Genomic DNA, 19,130 nt, shown 5'->3' with positions numbered 1-19,130 from the left:
AGCGTGAAGGTGGCACAGCTGCTTGGCTTGTGGGGACCCTGGCGGTGCCAAGTGTGTGCAGGGACACGGACTGCCTCTGTTGCAGGAGTTATGGCCCTATCAGTCTTTTTTGAACCTCTTGTAGCTGGTGATCAGAAGGCGTCTTTGGCCCGTCTTTCTCTGCAGCTCCACCCGTTCAGGCACTTAGAGGACCCCCTTGCCTGGGGTCCTTCTCTGTTGTTCGGTGCATCAGGCACATAGAGGGGGCCCCCCAGCTGGGGTCCTACTCTGTAGACAGGTGCGTCAGGCACTTAAAGGACCACCCTGGGTGGGGTCCTGCTCTGTAGTTCAGTGCATCAGGCGTTTGATGGGCCAGCCTCTCTCTTGTACAGCGGCCAATCTGGCGTGTGGTGGGAGAGAGGCTATGGTGATGGCTCCACCCCCTACGCGTGACTCAGCAGAATCACCTTGCTTCCATGGCTGCCTGGCTTTCCTCCACAGGCATTTCCCACCACAATCTCCTCCCTCACATCCTCTCAACTCATCTCTCTGCAGTCAACAGCAGCCCTTGCCCTGGGATTGCGCCACAATCCCTAAACCCCAGCTCCCAGCCACCGTGCCTTCCAGGGGATCTACATCCCTGTCCTGGGTATCGATGGCTGCGGTAAGAACTGTATGATTCTCATTCCATTTAGGCTGCCACAGATCGGCTGTTTCACTCTCAGCCTTAAATGTTTCTCCTCTGACTCAGACAATTGCCCCAGTGTGGGGATCAGACCCGTTTCAGTTCCCCCACCCGCCTAGGGCAGGCCCAATCTTAACACTCCTGTTTTTCCCTCTAGTTCCTTCATCCTACTGAGTTTTGCGTGGGTCTATATATTCTTTTCCGCTGGTCAGGTACTCCTGTCTGCTCTCAGCTGGTGTTCTGCATGCACGTCTGTGTCTGAAGGTGTATTCCCAATGTATCTGTGGAGAGAGAGAGACTCCACGTCCACCTACTCCTCCGCTATCTCGTTCCTAGGTTTAATTCTTGAAGAACCTTTTGCTTGGGATGTATAGTCTAAATGCAATGCCATCTAGAAACTAAAATCCACATTAATTAATATAATAAATTAATTATGTGTTTGAAAATTTTTGGATTTCTTTTGAGAGAGCTGTTTTAAAAAATTTTTTTTCAAGGTAAGTCTGGTACCAGGTACTTAAAAAACTAACCAAAGAAAGGGTTACTTAACAGAGATTTTTGAAGACTTGTTTGAACAACTAGAGAATGGTTTAGAATGAGATTATGGGGGCAAGGTTTAAGATCTTGTAAGAAAATATCTTTACTTTCCCTAACCATGTTGTTTACGCTTTAAATCACCCTACAATAAAGAAAAGTTTTGCTTAGAACAAGTCAATCTCAGCTCAGTTCTTGCCTCAATTTAGAACTACCAAGTCGGAGAGTGGTTACATCCTCCTATACCTCCCCCCCCAAAAGGAAGCACTATCAAAAAGCATGTGGATTTTCTTTTTTTTTTTTAAGTGATGGAGATCAGAGAGTCAAGACATCTGAAGGCCAGATCCAAGAAGGGAAAAAAGTTCTGAAAATAAAGACAAAAATGGTAAGATACGGAGTAGCTCTCCATCCCTTTTCCCTCATCCTAAAGAAGGTTTTTTTCCCTAAACTTTTTCTGAAAGAAAGGAATTCTAAAATACTGATTTGTCTTAAATAACTCTTTTAGGCTAATAAAGAGAATGTCGGTAGACCTACCGGGATCAAAAATAATTTAACAGTGGAAAAAAACTGTATTCCTTTAAAACCTTCTAATGAATTAATCAATTCAACTATAGCCACAGATCCACCTAATTCTGAGGATAATAATCAAACTCTGCCATTGTTACCAGTTAAAGATGACCTCCAAAGTCAACATAGAACATTAAGCCAAACATTTCACCTTAAAAACAACAGTAAAAAAAAAACAGTGATTACAGAAAAACCGAAGCACGATGCTAACGTGCCCAGGAAACCTGTGCTTGGAGCATATCGTGGCCAAATTGTTCAGTCTAAGATTAATTCCTTTAGAAAACCACTGCAAGTCAAAGATGAGAGTTCTGCAACAACCAAGAAACTTCCAGCGACTGTCTCTAAAGCCACAAAGCCTCAGCCTGGAGACATCAGCAGCGTAACAGTGAAAAGTGATAGAGCCTCACATATGACAACTGCCACTAAATTTGCGAGCACTACATCTCAGATCCAACACCTTGTGCGACCTCCTATTAGAAGTGAGCACAGTAAAACCCAGGACGCCATGAAACAGGGCAGCAGCAGGATGTCTGCCAATGTTACAGTTCGGAAAGGGCCTCGAGAGAAAGAGCTAAATACAGTTTTGTCTGGCATCAAGACCAGTTCTTCGCAGGACATAAAAGGAAATAAGACACTATCAAAAAGCATGACAGCTGAAATGGTAGCCAGGCCTGCTTCATCTTCTAATACTAAACTGATAGAAAAGTCAGAAAGCAGTGCGCGGCACAGACTCACTGTGGTGAGAGCAGCTGTCGACAGTAGATGGACTCAGCCCAAAGAGACTGCGGAGGAGAGAAGGTGAGTAGATGCAAATTTATTAGCTCGGTTTTCAGTAGAGTACCATTTGTGAATTCGGCTTATCATTTCCTTGATATTAGAGTATTTGAGTTCTTTGTACATGGATTCTCTTCATATGCAGATCAGTGTAGGCCTATTTATGTTGTGGAACAGTGTATCTTAAGTCACTATGCTTGAGTATGTTTAATTGGGCTTCCCTGGTGGCTCAGTGGTAAAGAATCCACCTGCAATGCAGAAGACACAGGTTTGATCCCTGGCTCCAGAAGAAACCCTGCAGAAGGAAATGGTAACCCACTCCGATATTCTTGCCAGGATAATCCCATGGACAGAGAAGCCTGGTGGGCTACAGTCCATGGGGTCGCAAAAGAGTCAGATATGACTTAGCGACTAAAACCAAACCAAAACATGTTTAATTAGGTTGTTTTATGTAATCAAAGTTAAAATGGTTAATGAAATTTGGAAATGTTTTATAACCTCTCCATTTAAAAATGCATTCTTGGGGTCTTTGTGCATATAGTTAACATTGGTATGTTCCCTGTTTATCTTCAAGCAGGTGAACTATATATGTGCCACTAGTGTAGAATTAAAGACTGGAAATGTTCAGCTTTCGCTGTGTTTGACAGAATTCTGTCATCAGTGTCACAGTAATGTTTATATGCTGCTTCTAACTGTAGAGCTCGTCTGAGTGAGTGGAAAGCTGGCAAAGGAAGAATTCTGAAACGGCCTCCGAGCTCAGCAGTTACCCGGCCGGAGCCCGAAACACAAAATGAACAACCTGTTGGATCCTTCTGGACTACCATGGCAGAAGAAGATGAGCAACGACTGTTTACTGAAAAAGTAAACAAGACATTTTCTGAATGCCTGAACCTGATTAATGAGGTAGAGTCTTTATATTTGTTTATAGCTTTATAGCTTATAACTTAATAGCTTACAAATTAAGTTTATAGCTTACAAATTACCTTCATCAGTGTTATCTCATCAAATCATATCATCAATCTTTTTTGACCAATTAATGTGTCAGCAGTGTTATGGAGACTTAATTGTGAGATTGTTTCTCTTTAGCCTTTAATGGGCTACATTCTAATTGAGTTCCTATAAATGTATCAAAGGGATACTTAGATTTTTTTTCCATTGAGTTTATAAATATTGTATTTCTCTAAGATATTAATATAGAGTGGGCTGGGGGTGGGTATTTGCTCTGATACTTCTGCTTTTTACATTCAATCAGCGTATTTAAAAATTATTTTTTCTGCTCATTCCATACCAAAGACTAGCAACACAAATTATTATCACAGATTAAATTTAACTAAAATATTTGCAGGCCAAATCCTATTAATCTAAACCAACATGGTCCTGAACTGTAGAATTTAATGATTTGGACCAGAATCCTATGGGTATGATAATCAACTTCAGAGTGTGTGTGTCTATTTTTTCCTCCTGACTTCTCCTTAATCTTGCTTTGGTCACTCACTAGTCTCTAAGATCCATAGCAAGACTGATGAATATACAGAGTATGGTTTCAAACCTTTCTCTAGTCTTTATGAATATCTTTAAACTTTTTGTAGTTCTGACAGCCAGTGAAAATTATGGTCAGGGAAACTGATTCTATTCCTATTTACTCTACTGGGGTTTTTTATTGATACTGTGGAATTTTCTGCCCTACTACTTAACAATATATAGCTGTTAATTACATAAACCATTACAGATTGATTTTTTTAATCTTACTATCAAAACCTGACAAAATCAGGGGAAAAAAAAAACGAGCAAGCTGTTTCCATAAGCATTTGGTAGGTTAAAAAATTATAAAGAAAGTAATAATAGAGGGATAGGATGGGGAAGGAGGTGGGAGGGGGGTTCTGGAAAGGGATTAAAGTGAAAAAAAAAAAGAAAGTAATAACAAATAGGGACTCCCCTGGTGGTCCAGTGGTAGGACTCTGCGCTCCCAATGGCAGGGAACCTGGGTTCCATCCCTGGTCGGGGAACTGGATCCCACTTGCTGCAACGAGAAGATCCTGCAAGCCACAACTGAGAGCAGGCACAGGTGGAAAGAAGTCTGTGTGTATACACACATCAACAAGTGCAATTCCATAACATACAAGAGGGTAAACTTAAAGACTGAGTAGCATGTTAGTCATTTTTTTTACTAATTTTTTTCTCAACTAGTGTTTCTTTTTTCTGACTCGTGACTGATCTACTTCTTGCTAACCATTCAGAATAAGTTTGGAGTAAGGAAAACAATGGTGGCTATTTTATGTATAATTTTCTACCAACCTCTTTTTCTCTTTATCACTGATCCTGATTGTAGTAGGCTTACTTAATTGTTCATAGTTTGTAGACTAAACAGCATCACTCACTTTATTTCTTGCTGTTTTAGGGGTGTCCAAAAGAAGAAGTATTAGTTACACTAAACGACCTGATTAAAAATATTCCGGATGCCAAAAAGCTTGTTAAATATTGGATATGCCTTGTACATATTGAATCACTCACAAGTCCTATTGAAAATATTATCGCAATCTATGAGAAGGCCATTCTGGCAGGAGCTCAGGTGAGATAATAACTTACAGGTCATTATTATTTCAGTGTAAATAATTCAGAATTATTTTGGAACACACCACCATATAACTTGATACAATTTTGCTTATTTATGTGGCAGTAATGAATGTTTAAAGACCACAGAATTACATATTATAGAGGCTGTTTCCCACCCTTCTAAAACTTGCTCATGTACTAGGGATAGTCAGACCTTAGAAAATGGATATAAGCTGAAATATGCATTTCATAAAATGTGATGTGAAAAATAATTTACTACAACATGTCATTTTGCACATCGTCTAGTGGAGAAATCTACTGAAAGACTGAATTTTCAGTATTAAAAAGTATTTATTTAATAGAAAGCAAATGGAATTAAGTTAACTTTTAAAATGTTAGCAAGCTCTCTCACCAAAGAACTCTCACTTTACAAGTCTGTCTTTATGGACTCACATTTATATGCCATATGTTTGGTCCAGTCACATATAGAAAATGGCAATAAACTAATTTCTCTGATATTATTAGCACCATAGTGGTTTAATATCATATCTGTTACCTCTTCCCATTGTGCTGCTACAAAAAAGCCCTGGGGTATAGAATAAGTCATGTCTTGTGTTTTTATTTGGTTGTTTTTTTTGTTTTTATGGGCAGATATTCCTAAATGTATTTCCTTCTGGCCAAGTTTCTCAGAAATGCATTCTTGGAAATTGTTTACAAAGAGAGTTTTTAAAAACTTTTCTTTTTCAGCCTTTCCTTAAGAAAGGTGTATATCCTTTAGTATCAGCAAAGCCAACAAATACTATTTGATCTTTCACCTGAATTAAAAAATCATATATTCAGCAGGTATTCTCTCTAAATGTGTGAGACACTTTGCTGAAGGATAATTGTATTCCACCTAACTTCACCTGGAAGAGAATGTTAGGTCCCTACTACACTGAGCCAGAAGTGATGTTACTTAATGGTGCTTATGACAGTATAGCTAGGATGCAAAACTAGAGCCAGGCATTCACTGAGAAAGCAGTAAAGAGAGATGTGAGACCAGAGCAGAAGTTAGGGAACAGGGATCAAAATTGGACAAGAATGCTAAACACCTGATGGGTGAGTACTTCAGGACTAAGTTCAGGAATTAAGAATGTGACCCTGAGCTTCCCTTTTGTATCATACTTTGAATATACTCCATTAGCAGGCATTGTGGTTCAAGGGAATATAGTAAGTACTTATACTATATGACATTTAATGCATAGTTACTGAATTGCTGAATTTTTGAATGAGTGAAATGTTAGACTAATCAACCTTGAACTCTTCAAAGATGCATTTAATAGCATGTGAAACAAAAATAGAACCATGGGCTGGAATGTAGGAGAAAAGGAATAAAGTAATACAAATTTAGAGTAAACAATATAATCAGCTCTTGATAGATATTAATAGTCTTAATTTGCTACTTGTTCATTCATTTTGTTCCTATCAAGCAAGCAGTAATAGTTACCATAGGCTTAAGAAAAATTAACAGGGAAATTTTTTAAATTGATAAAATTCTATCCCTTAACCCTGGTGGCTCAGAGGGTAAAGCGTCTGCCTGCAATGTGGGAGACCTGGGTTCAACCCCTGGGTCAGGAAGATCCCCTGGAGAAGGAAGTGGCAACCCACTCCAGTATGCTTGCCTAGAGAATCCCATGGACAGAGAAGCCTGGTGGGCTACAGTCCATGGGGTCGCAAAAAGTCAGACACGACTGAGCGACTTCACTTTCTTTCTTTTCTTTAAGTTCATTTTTATTGGGAAAAGACAGTCATGTTTTTCAACTTGAATAGCAAGAATTCTGAGGAAAATGGTCTAAGAACCATTGCTTTCTTTTAAAATATGTAATTTAATCACTGGTTTTAATTTCAACTTGGATAACCTAGTGAATGTCTAAGAATATAAAACTTATATGGGTCTGCTTTCTTCATTAAAAAAAAAATTAAGCCCATTGAAGAGATGCGACATACAATTGTTGACATTCTGACAATGAAGAGTCAAGAAAAACTTAAATTTGGTAAGTTAGTTTCTTTTATTTCCTTCAGGTGAATTGTGATTTAATTTTAAATTTCTTTGCTGAATTATTTTTATCTTTTTAAACTTTTTAAAATATTTAAGTTGGTTCTTTCCTCATACTTCTGTTGACTTAACCTCTGAAATTCATTGACTCTACATAGTATAAATAATTCTTAACTAGGAGATCTGGTTCAAAATCCAAATTCGTCATCATGTATCTGTGAAAGTTTCCTTACCTCTCTAAGCCTTTTCCTGTCTTGGTTAGGAAGATCTCCTGGAGAAGGGAATTGCAACCCACTCCAGTATTCTTCCCTGGAGAATCCCACGGACAGGAGCCTAGCAGGTTACAGTCCATGGGGTTGCAAAGAGTTGGACATGACTAACACTTTCACTTTTTTGACTAGATTATCTCTATAATTTTTTAGTTCAACAGAGAATATTTCTATTTATGGTTGCTGTTAATAAGTACCAGTGGGACATACAGGAGATGTATATGATCTGATCTTAAAGGCTGTATTTAATGAAGGAGCTTAAGAGGGAATGGGCTTCCCTGGTGGCTCAGATGGTAAAGAATCTGCCTGCTGTGCAGAGACCTGGGTTTGATCCCTGGGTCAGGAAGATCCCCTGGAGAAGGAAACGGCAACCCACTCCAGTATTCTTGTCTGGAGAATCCCATGGACAGAGGAGTCTGACAGGCTACAGTCCGTAGGGTCGCAAAGAATTGGACACGACTGAGCAACCAACACACACACACACAAGAGGGAATGATCGGGGTGACAGAAGGACAAACCAGGAAAGACTAGTGCATCACAAACCAAGGGCAGGGGAAGGTCTGAGAATAGCCCAACCCATTGAATGGATGAAGGGAGGTCCAAAGATACAAACTACCAGTTATAAAATAAATAAGTCCTGGGGATGCAAAGTACAGTGTGGTATCTGAAGTAATAATACTGTATTGCATATTTGAAAGTTGTTCAGAGAGTAAACCTTAGAAGTCCTCATCACAAGAAAAAAAGATTTGTACTCTGTATGGGGACAGATATTATCACTTCACAATGTATTGTGGTCGTCATTTCATGATATATACAAATATCAAAGCATTATGTTGTACACTTGAAACAAACAAATCTTATATGTCAATTATACCGCAATTTTAAAAAATTTATATATTCTAAGCACGCTGGCCCTTTAATGTTGTCTTAGTAGATCATTTTTAAGCTTCATACCAAGATTGTCTTCCTTCTGTCTTGTACTCATTTTTCAAGACCCCATGTAAATGTCATTTGTGAAGCCTTCCTTTGCCATCTCCCTCAAGCAAACTCAGTTATTTCCTTGTACAAGTTCTCGTGACCCTTTGTTTTTTTAACCTCATGTATAGCATTTTCCACATAATTATTTTAAAGCATGTCTCTTCCACAGAATGTGAACCTTTTAAAGGGTGGGGATGATTTCCTTTTGATATTCATTTCTGTAACCCCTGACACCTAGGAGATAGTAGATATTTGTTAAATAATTGTTAGCAGTATCTGCTTAGAAAAAGTAAATGGTTAAGAGATGGCAGTGTGGTTCTTTGATTTTGCAATTCGGCTAACTGTAAATAACCTTGTCTTCTGAATTTGTTCTTTGTATTCAAACAAAAGCTTCATCTATAAATCTCTCTGTAGGAGAAAATATTGAGGAGACTTGTGCAACCAAAGAAGAAATCCAAGAACCCCACACTGACGATACAGGTGTTGATCTAGAATCAGAAAAACTGGAAATGGAAAATAAGCATCCTAGAAATGTGGTGTTTCAAGATTGTGAAAAAGAGCAAGATGACAAAGTAAAAGACCCAACCAGTGACGTTAAAACCCCAAGTACAAACACCAGGGCGGGTTGCTTAATTAAATATAATGTGTCTACTACACCATACTTGCAAAGGTAAACTTTTAAAATGTAATGTGCTCTTGTTTTTATGCTTAGGGATCCTGCATGTGGTATTTTGAAATCTTTAAGCTCCCGATTAGAACTATTTGTTAATAGATTTCAAACAAAATGTGATTGGAACATTTCACCTGTACTTGCTTTGCTTTTTCCTAAATATTACCATTTTAAAAAAGAAAAACTTTAATTTCTCTGTATTACTAATAACAGTGGGTTTTGGAATTGAGCATTTAGCCAATTCTATAGGTATTCAAGTATTTAGTGTGTACAAGTTGTAGCAAACCACAAATGGAGAAATGAAAAAGTTCCTGACTTCAGGGAGCTGGCAGGCCTCTTTCTGTAGGACAACAGTCACATGGTTGTCACATGGATAAATATTTAGTATAAAAGTATGAAGTGAAAATGAGAATAACTTTGTGGGTCTTTCTTTTTTAGTGTAAAAAAGAAGATGCAGTTTGATGAAACAAATTCAGCATATAAAGAGCTAAAGTTTCTAACACCAGTTAGACGTTCTCGACGTCTTCAAGAGAAGACTTCTAAATTGCCAGATATGTTAAAAGACCACTATCCTTGCGTGTCTTCATTGGAACAGTTAACAGAGTTGGGACGTGAAACTGATGCTTTCGTGTGCCGCCCCAACACAGCCCTGTGCGGAATGTTCTCGGAGCCTGACCTGACAGACGAGGAGTGAAGTTCTAATAAGGAGTGGGGTTATATTATATTCCAAGAGTGGTTGGTTGGTTGTGGTTTTGTATGTCCTTTAGGTCAGGAGTTGCCAAGTACCTAAGTATTCACGGCAGAAGTTAATCCTACCTTGTTGATCTCAACAGACCAAGTGTTTCTCTGAGATAGGTAATTTTGTCAAGACAGAGTTAGCTGACTTTGTCACCCAGTTCTGTGGTCTCCTGTGCCCCTGGTTGTCACTGCCGCTCTCCATCAGTGCCAGTGACGGGGCATCTGTGGTCTCTTGACCTCTTTCTTTTTTATTATAGCCAAGGTCATAAGAAGGATAGTTAACTACTCCATTTCTAAGAGAAAATGACATGTGGTAAGAAAGAAAATGTGCCAAAGCTGATGGGTCTTTGGAACTTTAAATCTGAGTTCCTTTCTTAAGTTCATTTTCTAACTTTGACTAACTAAAATGCTAAAAAATTTTTAACCCCATCGCTTCATTTGATAACAGTTTATACAGACTATTAAAATGGAATTAGAGAAGGAATATATACTATTTCATAAATGTCATTCTAGTTTAAGTAGTATTTCTAGAATAACTAATAACTTAAAGCTGATTTCTTCCTTGTAATATTAATATAAAAACTTCACTGTTAATCATGTCTCCTAAAACATGATAATCATACACAGTAGTAGGACTCCTCCCTCTCACACATAAATACCACCAGTAAAACTGTTTTGTAAGTCTCCAAACTAATACTTAAGTGGCATATATCCTTTATCAAATCTACACTTTCAAGTAAGGATTTGGTTGTTGTAAAAGATTAGATAGTTTTAAAACTGCATAATATGACTATAGTTAAAAATCACATTACTTATTTATGTTCATGAATTCCATTTATATAATAGTGCCAATCTTTGTTCTATTTATTGTCTCATGTTCTAGAGAGTAGGATTTTTATTCTTTTTAAACTATGTGTCTAATATGTATACAATAAAGTAAAAGATCTATATAATGATATTGGAATGATATTTCTTTCAACAAATATAAAATGCAATTTAAGCACAGTGAATAAGTTTGAACCCTTGCCTTTGAAATACATTACAGTCAGATTGGACTTTAGGTTTTTCAACACTTATAAAAAAAAGTGTGTGTTTAATGGTGTGTTTCCTTTTGAAAAATTAATCTATTTATCAAAGCTTTTACCTTATTCTTTTTTTCATACTTTATATAAATGGTGCAAAATATGCCATTTTCAAAGAAATTTTCAAAATGTAGCTGGCCTACACTCTCACCTTTATATACAATCCATACCATATGGTTCGTTAGGCCATGTAACATAGCTTATAATATCTCAGTGAAAGAAAGCTAAACTGTTCTCCTATTTGAACAGGTTTCGTAGAGTGGGTTTTTTCCTTCACCTGAGGGGAAATCTATCTAAATAGTCATAGTTGTAACACTTAAGAGATACAGTTATAACTTCTTTTCATGTGCTTAAGAACAGTTAACACTTGTCTGATCTAGGTTGGTTCCAAGCTAAATATCTCCCAAGAATGTGATGGATGATGTATGAACTTTGGAGCCCAACAGACCTATGTTCAAAATCTCTCCTCTGGAGTCTGAAGCTAGACTTCTATGCCCAAGTTATTATTCAAGTTTGAGGGTATCTTCAGACATTTGAAGATGCGGTTGACCACTCATGATCTTACCTGAAAGTCTCCTTAAAGGTTTTCTTCCAGTGAAATTTAAAAGAATCATTAAGTATACCAAATCAAAAAAACTGAATTCTACCTAACCATAGACTATAAAACATGATATAAAATGAAAATACTCCAATGATTTCAACAGGAGAGGTGTGGAAGAAGAAACGAAAGAATTGAAACTAATTATCTTGCCAAAGAGCTTGTCATGTTCGGGTGCAGGATACAGAAATTCATGTTTACTCTCACCATCTAGTAGCGGTTTAAGTGTTAAAAATATAAAATGAAAGGGTAAGACCCCTCAATTCCATCCCTAAGTATCTGGAGAAATGAAAACATGCCCTCACAAAGGCTGTACACAAAGCTGCTCATAATTGTTTTATATTAGCCCAAACTGGAAAAAAACACAAAAGCCCATCAACTGGTGCTTGAGAAAACACTGTATGCTATATCCATTTGATAGAAATTAAGCAAAAGAAAACACATTAAGAAAAAGAAACAAGCTACTGAACACAGCAATATAGATGAATCTCAAAAACATACTAAGTAAAAGAAGTGAGAAAAAATTACTATATGATTTCATTTATGTGAAATTCTAGAAAAGATAGAATTTCCATGTTGATAAAGCAGATCAGTGGTTACCTGGTGCCAGAGGCTGAGACAAGAAACGGACTGCAAAAGGACAAGATGAAAGTTGTGGGAAAAATGGAGATGTTCTATATCTTAATGGTAGTTACACAGTTATACTTTTGTCAAAACTCACTGAAGTGTACACTTAAGATGGGAGTATTTTATTATATGTAAAATATACCTCAAAAGGGACTTCCCAGGTGGCATAGTGGTAAAGAATCCACCTGTTTTCCAATGTGAAGAACTGACTCATTGGAAAAGACCCTGATGCTGGGAAAGATTGAAGGCATGAGGAGAAAGGGACGACAGAGGATGAGATGGTTGGATGGCATCACCAACTCAATGGACATGAGTTTGAGTAAACTCCAGGAGTTGGTGATGGACAGGGAAGCCTGGCCTGCTGCAGTCCACGGGGTCGCAAAGAGTCGGATAACTGAGCGACTGAACTGACTGAAAGAATCCACCTGCAATGCTGGAGATGTGGGTTAGATCCTTAGGTTGGGAAGATCTGGAGAAGGAAATGGCAACCCACTCCAATATTCTTGCCTGGGAAATCCCATGGGCAGAGGAGCCTGGTGGGCTATAGTCTATGGGGTTGCAAAGAGGACATGACTTAGCAACTAAAACAACAACAATACCTCTAAAGAGTATACCCTTAAACTTAAAAATACAAGGATCCCAACCAAAAACTAAAAATGTAACTCCAGCCACTATGGAGGAGCGGGCATTATGGGTGATGGGGTTTTCAACTCCAGAGTTACACACACGGAGCCAGAAGGCTGAAGAGCGCCAGCCACTCTAGCCCCCTGGCCCAAGTGCCAGACACGGGTGAGCGAGCTCTCAGATGGCTGTGGCTCCCAGCCTTCAAGCTACCCCAGCTGACGCCAAGAGGAGCTGATTCTCAAGTCTGAACAATTCTCCCTTTTTGTCAGTGTTTCAGAAGTACAGAAGTTTCATGCTTGCTTGAAATTGCCCTTCTAACCTTCATTTCTGACTACATGGCTTCCAGTGAAACTATGCTAACACCTAACTCACCTGATTCACAGGGTGGAGCTTATAAAATTAAGACAATCCCTCAAGACTGAGAGAAACCCTTTTTTTTCAATAAGGCCTGGAGTTTGAAACTATTATCTCATGAGGAACTCAGGAAGATTAACTGTGAGATTCAAAGGTCATTAGGCATCATATCAGTTTAATATTTTGAAAATGTTGTATCTACATGGCTTATCAGGACAGAAACTAGACTAATTGGTTCCTACTTGCTCATTGTACATGCATTTGCTGCAAAGCTGGAGGTGCTGCCTGCAACTGCCTGCATGCAGGCTCAGTCGCTTCAGTCATGTCTGACTCTCTACCTCCATGGAATGTAGCCCGAAAGGCTCCTCTGTCCATGGGATTCTCCAAGCAAGAATACCAGAGTGGGTTACCATTTCCTTCTCCAGGGGACCTTTCTGACTCAGGGGTCGAACCCGGGTCTCTTATGTCTTCTGCATTGGCAAGTGGGTTCTTTACCACTATTGCCACCTGGGAAGCCTACCATGCAATTGCATACTATGTTATTATCACCTAAAGAACATTTCTTTTCCTAGACTTACGGTGGTGATCATTTCGAAATGTATAGAGGACTACCCTGGTGGACTAGTGGATAAGATTGTTGTTTCTAGTTCAGTTGCTGAGTTGTGTCCCACTCTTTGCGACCCCACAGATATAGCACACGAGGCTCCTCTGTCCATAGAATACTCCACACAAGAATCCTGGAGTGGGTTGCCATTCCCTTCTCCAGGGGAATCTTCCTGACCCAGAGATTGAACCCAGGTGTCCTGCATCGCAGGCAGACTCTTTACCACCTCAGCCACCAGGGAAGTGCTAGAGATACTGCTAAACAACCTAAAAAGCACAAGACAACCACTCCGCCCCTACCACCATAACAAAGAATTATCCAGTCCAAACTCAACAAGACAGAGAGAAACCCTGAACCAGCTCATCTCTCCCTGGTAATGCCCTCCGATGAACCTCACCTCTCACTTCAATGAACTGTGCCTCCCACTTCAGCAATTCCTACACGGATTCCTACACGGAGTTTGGGTCCCAAAGAATGTCATCACCTCTGAAATCTTAAGACTATGGTCCCTTTCTCTTTATGACTCCTCTCCTGCCAGCTGTCTCCCTTGTTCCCTCCATGGTGGTTCTTTGACTTCATTCAAACCTTCTGGTTCATCATCAAGACCATTTAGGCCAGCACTAGAAACAGAAATATGCTGCAAGTTACATGTATAATTTGAAATATTCTAGTATTTCTATTTTCATTTATTTTTATTTTTTGGCTGGTGGTATCTTAGTTTACTGACCAGAGACTAAATCTGAGGCCTTGGCAGTGAGAGCACAGAGCCCTAACTACTGTACCACCAGGGAATTCCCCCTAGTATTTTTTAAAAGATAAACAAAAAAAAAAAAACCCAGATACAATTAAATTTCATCATGTTTTATTAAAAATATCAGTTCAGTATTAGTCAATAAGAAGTGAAGTCACTCAGTCATGTTCGACTCTTTGCGACCCCATGGACTATAGCCCACCAGGCTTCTATATCCATGGGATTTTCCAGGCAAGAATACTGAGTGGGTAGCTATTCCCTTCTCCAGGGGATCTTCCCGACCCAGGGATCGAACCCAGGTCTCCTGCATTGCAGGCAGATTCTTTACCGTCGGAGACACCAGGGAAGCTCATTAATTAATACACAAAATGATCAATGGAATACTTTACTCTTTTTTTGGAATTTCGGGCCCAGATGGCTCAGATGGTAAAGAATCTGCTTGCAATGCAGGAGACCCAGGTTTGATCTCTGCGTTTGGAAGATCCCCTTGGAGAAGGAAATGGTAACCCACTTTAGTATTCTTGCCTGGAGAATTCTATGAACAGAGAAGCCTGGCAGGCTACAGGCCATGCAGTAGCAAAGAGTCGGACATGACTGAGCAACTGACGCTTTTACTTTGGTATTTTACTTTTTTCTAAATTGGCATAAATAAATGCAGTAAAATTTTGAGCATTATCTTTCATCTACTAATCTCACCAAATTCATTTAGTAACTAACATTTGTAGGTTATTTTTCACACATATAATCTTATCATTTGTGAGGAATGACAATATTATTTCTTTCATTCTAATATTTATGTCTTTTTTTTCTTTCTCTTATGAGCAAGTTAAAATCCCCTGGTAAGAATGCTGACAGGAATGGGCTGGCAAGAACTCCTGCCTTGTTCCCAACCAGTGGGGAGGAATTCTGCGGCCAGCCATCACCACCTGATTTTATTTTCTTAAGTGCTGGGGCATGCTGAAATCTGTGTGTATTTTACACTTCAGCACATTTCTATTTGTACCAGCAGTACTTTTCATGTGCTCAGGAGCCACGCATGTCTAGAGCCTACAGACTGGATGATGCCATTCTCCACTTCACTTCCTTCACAGGGATATTCGGTCTTGACCCCGAGGTGTGTCACGTCAGTCACCCTAATATCAGCACCCTTAGCTCCCTAGTCCTAATATGCTCGTGTTCAGCAGCTGCTGCTGCTGCTTCTGCTAAGTCACTTCAGTCGTGTCCGACTCTGTGCGACCCCATAGACGGCAGCCCACCAGGCTCCTCTGTCCCTGGGATTCTCCAGGCAAGAACACTGGAGTGGGTTGCCATGCCCTTCTCCAGGGGAATCTTCCTGACCCAGGGATTGTAAACTGCATCTCCTGGGTCTCTTGCATTGCAAACTTTACCTCTGAGCCACTGGGGAAGCCCAGTTCTGGCATACTTCTGTTAACTGCATAATCCCAGGTTCAGGATGATTCAAAATTCTCACTCCTGGAAACTACATAACTGTGGACTAGAGCCACCTCTCAGCTGCTCTCTCACCTTTGCCCACAATAGCTTCACCTTGTATTTTGAAAACAGTACTCAAAACTTCACCACTCATAATTTTACTGTATAGAATAAATAAGTATAAGAACTAATAAATAAGTAAAAAATCCTGACTTAAAAAAATCTTCTGCTTCAAGATTTCCATATTCTATAGATGACAATTTTCTATTTCATAGAGAAAATGGAGACTGTCGAGATTCCTTCTCCTTCTTCTTTTTCTCTAATATTATGTACATCCATCCACATTTTTATTTCCTCTGCTGGTCTCCAAAGCAACGTGTTTGTTCCTCATCTAGTCCAAGGCTAATCCTCTTCCTGGGCTCTGGAAGCCACCTCTTCATCTAAACTAGACCTTCCTGGTTCCCCTGCCTCTAGCATTCTCAGCCTCTCTTTGCTTCCCATTGGTTTATATTATCCGTCAACACATAACTACAATTTCCCCATTAACAGAACACTTGTATATAAGCTTATGCTTTCCTCTACCCCATGGTTATCACCCTTTCTCCTTCTCTTTATGGCTAAGTATCTTTTTTTTTTCTTTTAATATTTATTTGGTCGCTCCAGGTCTTAGTGGCGCCAAGTGGGATCTATCCTCTGACAAGGGATCAAACCCTGGGTCCCTGCTTTGGGAGCCCAGAGTCTTAACCACTGGACCGCACAGCCAGTCCCTGTGGCCAAGTATCTTGAAAATATCCTACGCTCCTTGATTCCTCGGACAGTCTCACTTGAACTATTGTAATCTTCTCCCTCATGGCATCCAGACTACTTTCTTCAAGATGACGTTCTGTCGCTAAACACAATAGGCTCTCTTCAGACTTGGTAACTCGGCCAACTTTTGAGACTGTTGATCATTGCAACATTTCTGACATTCTTGCAGTGTCAGACTCTGGAGCCAAACTGCCTGGGTTCTAACTCTACCACTCAGTTGTGGGACTTAAAATAATAATGGTACCTACCTTTAGGGCTGTTTTGAAGACTGAGTTAACAGCTAACACGTTAGTCCTACACACTTTACAAGTTAAACTCACTTAAACAGAGCCTGCTCCTCATAATTTGTATATGGTATCTATAATAATAGATAGGTGTGGCTGTTTATGGGGGACCCCTGATGCGTCCTCCACACTGGCCCAAGTTCACACAACTGGTGAACTTGAGTGCTGCGCCCAAGAAACTTACCTACATGCACTGTTGGCTTAAACTGGAGACAGAACTTGGGTTATGAGAAGGATACTTCTGCTCAATTACTGGCGTTGTTCTGAAGCGACGTGGGACAGGTCTTTGAAAACGCACCCTTCGTGGGCCAGGCTGCGCTGAGAAGAGCGCCGCCCGCCCGCCCGACCCGGGACGCTTCCTTCGCCGGCAACCCGAGAGACGACCCGCTGGCCCGCCCCCCGGAAGCGCTGCCGGCTCTGGGCCCGGGAGCCGACCCGGGTCTTGGGGGAAGCGGGTGAGCTGTCCGGCCGGACAAACCGCCTCCGCGGGCGCGAGAGCGGCGGGCGGGCGGGCGGGCGGGGGTGGGGCTGGGAGCGGGCGGCGCACACGCGGGGAGGGGGCAAGCGGGGCCCGCGCTTCGGTGATTGCGGACCCGGGCCCTGTGGGTCGGGGGGGCAGCGCGGGCCGGGCTGCGAGGCGGAGCGGCTTCTCGGGGAGTGAGGATCGGACCGCGCACACCTTCTATACTGCATCCTGTATTTGCATTTGCAAATCACTGTATTAGCTTTTGGTCGGTATAGGCTTGGGAAGGAACGCTTTTTGTCACATTCAGAGCATATACTGTACAGTTTTTGTTTTTTTTTTAATGAGTTTGTTGTTTAGTCGCTAAGTCGCGTGGGACTCTGCGACCGCATGGACTGTGCAGCCCGCCAGGCTCCTCTGTCCATGGGATTCTCCAGGCAAGAACACTGGAGTGGGTTGCTACTTCCTCCTTCAGGGAATCTTCCCGACCCAGGGATCGAACCCTGCTCCCTTGCATTGCAGGCGGATTCTTTACCGCTGGCTGCGCCACTGGGGAAGCCCTTAATGAGTTTAGGGGTGTGTCATTGAGTAACGGGCAAATGTGGGCAACAAGGGCCAAATGTAATTTTCAACTAAGAAAAGTCAGAGGTTGCTCTTGCTTATCAGTTATTGTCCATTCATGGAATAAAGACCCGAAGAAAACAAGAAAAAATAAAGCAGGGGTGGGGAACTAGATCTCCTTGTCAAATCGTGTAATGCCAGGGGTCACTTAGAAGAGGGGCAAGGAACTTTTTCCCTTCAGGTCATATACTGAGAGACCTAACCGTCTTAGAAAGGAATTGTTTCTGAAGACCATGCACTTGATTTCGTTATATGGAGAAAGTATTTCTACAGTTTCCTGGTGAGAACCGTAGGTTTTGCCTTGTGGTTTTGCTTTACTGGCCTGTGCTCTCTGGACCTCATAAATCTTTGTGGTATGATTTTTATGAAAATAAAACACTCCAAGTAAGTTTTGTGACAGTCGAATAAGCTCATTCCAGTGTGTTTTGGTAATGAAAAAAAAAGCATCACCTTTCTAAGATTTAATACTAATAATGTGTGCTCAGTTGTGTCTGACTCGTTCTGACTCCAGGGACTGTAGCCCACCAGAGTCCTCTGCCTGTGGGATTTTCCAGAATTCTGGAGTAGGTTGCCATTTCCTTCTCCAGGGGCCCTTCTGAACCCAGGGATGGAAACTCTGTCTCCTGTGTCCTGTATTGACAGTGATTCTTTATCACTAGGTGCCATCTGGGAAGCCCCCAAATACTAATAATAGCTGCCATTTATTCAGAGCCCCCTATGTACCAGGCAAAGTGTTAGGAACTTTATATTCATCTTCTCTAATGTATTAGGAGATCCAGGAAGCTGCTTCACCCAGGAAATATAAAGGAAGACTGAGGTTAAAGGACTCTGTTTAACATGTCTTCTTTGTCCCAGGCACCTCCAACTCAGCATATCCCCAAAGAAGCACGTCTCCTCCACATCTTTCTGTACCACACCCTACCAGACTCCCATGGTCAGAAAAATCAAACCAAAAAAACAGACATGAACCATCATGCCTTTCCTTTTTCTTAGAGAATGGTTATCAATACTTGCCCAATTTACACCAGAAACCAGAGTCTCCTTAGTCCCCTCCCCCTTACTTGTCCCCCAGAAATCCGTTACCCAAAATCTTGCCAGTTCTTTC

At 40.7% G+C, this 19,130-nt stretch overlaps 2 protein-coding genes and 1 long non-coding RNA gene across 27 annotated transcripts in view; 2 read left to right on the top strand and 1 right to left on the bottom strand.

Moving 5' to 3' along the window:
• The window catches only part of CKAP2 (cytoskeleton associated protein 2), a 21,258-nt gene extending 10,523 nt beyond the window's left edge, over positions 1-10,735 (top strand). For 3 of the 9 annotated variants that reach the window (XM_081547651.1, XM_081547655.1, XM_081547654.1), the window contains exons 3-9: positions 1,502-1,580; positions 1,701-2,560; positions 3,235-3,439; positions 4,935-5,105; positions 7,053-7,122; positions 8,786-9,041; positions 9,480-10,735. In XM_081547651.1, coding sequence (XP_081403777.1) covers positions 1,502-1,580; positions 1,701-2,560; positions 3,235-3,439; positions 4,935-5,105; positions 7,053-7,122; positions 8,786-9,041; positions 9,480-9,735 — 1,897 coding nt within the window. In that variant the 3' untranslated portion in view covers positions 9,736-10,735. Of the gene's footprint in view, positions 1-1,404; positions 1,581-1,700; positions 2,561-3,234; positions 3,440-4,934; positions 5,106-7,052; positions 7,123-8,761; positions 9,042-9,479 lie in introns of all 9 variants that reach the window. The other 6 variants (XM_081547650.1, XM_081547652.1, XM_081547653.1 and 3 more) reach the window with 4 other exon arrangements.
• Positions 1-17,440, bottom strand: part of LOC145528763 (uncharacterized) — a 26,935-nt gene extending 9,495 nt beyond the window's left edge. The window contains exon 1 of the long non-coding RNA XR_014070634.1: positions 17,126-17,440. This is a non-coding gene — a long non-coding RNA (uncharacterized LOC145528763). The remainder of the gene's footprint in view (positions 1-17,125) is intronic.
• The window catches only part of NEK3 (NIMA related kinase 3), a 19,910-nt gene continuing 18,122 nt past the window's right edge, over positions 17,343-19,130 (top strand). For 13 of the 17 annotated variants that reach the window (XR_014070632.1, XR_014070631.1, XR_014070633.1 and 10 more), the window contains exon 1: positions 17,343-17,396. The gene's annotated coding sequence lies outside the window, so the exon portion shown is untranslated. Of the gene's footprint in view, positions 17,842-18,206; positions 18,306-19,130 lie in introns of all 17 variants that reach the window. The other 4 variants (XR_014070625.1, XM_081547664.1, XM_081547663.1 and 1 more) reach the window with 3 other exon arrangements.

Source organism: Giraffa tippelskirchi, chromosome 12 (assembly GCF_054371585.1).
Source record: "Giraffa tippelskirchi isolate mGirTip1 chromosome 12, T2T-mGirTip1v1.2.pri, whole genome shotgun sequence".
In the NCBI taxonomy this organism is placed as follows: domain Eukaryota; kingdom Metazoa; phylum Chordata; class Mammalia; order Artiodactyla; family Giraffidae; genus Giraffa; species Giraffa tippelskirchi.
This window is presented reverse-complemented; position numbering and strand designations above follow the sequence as displayed.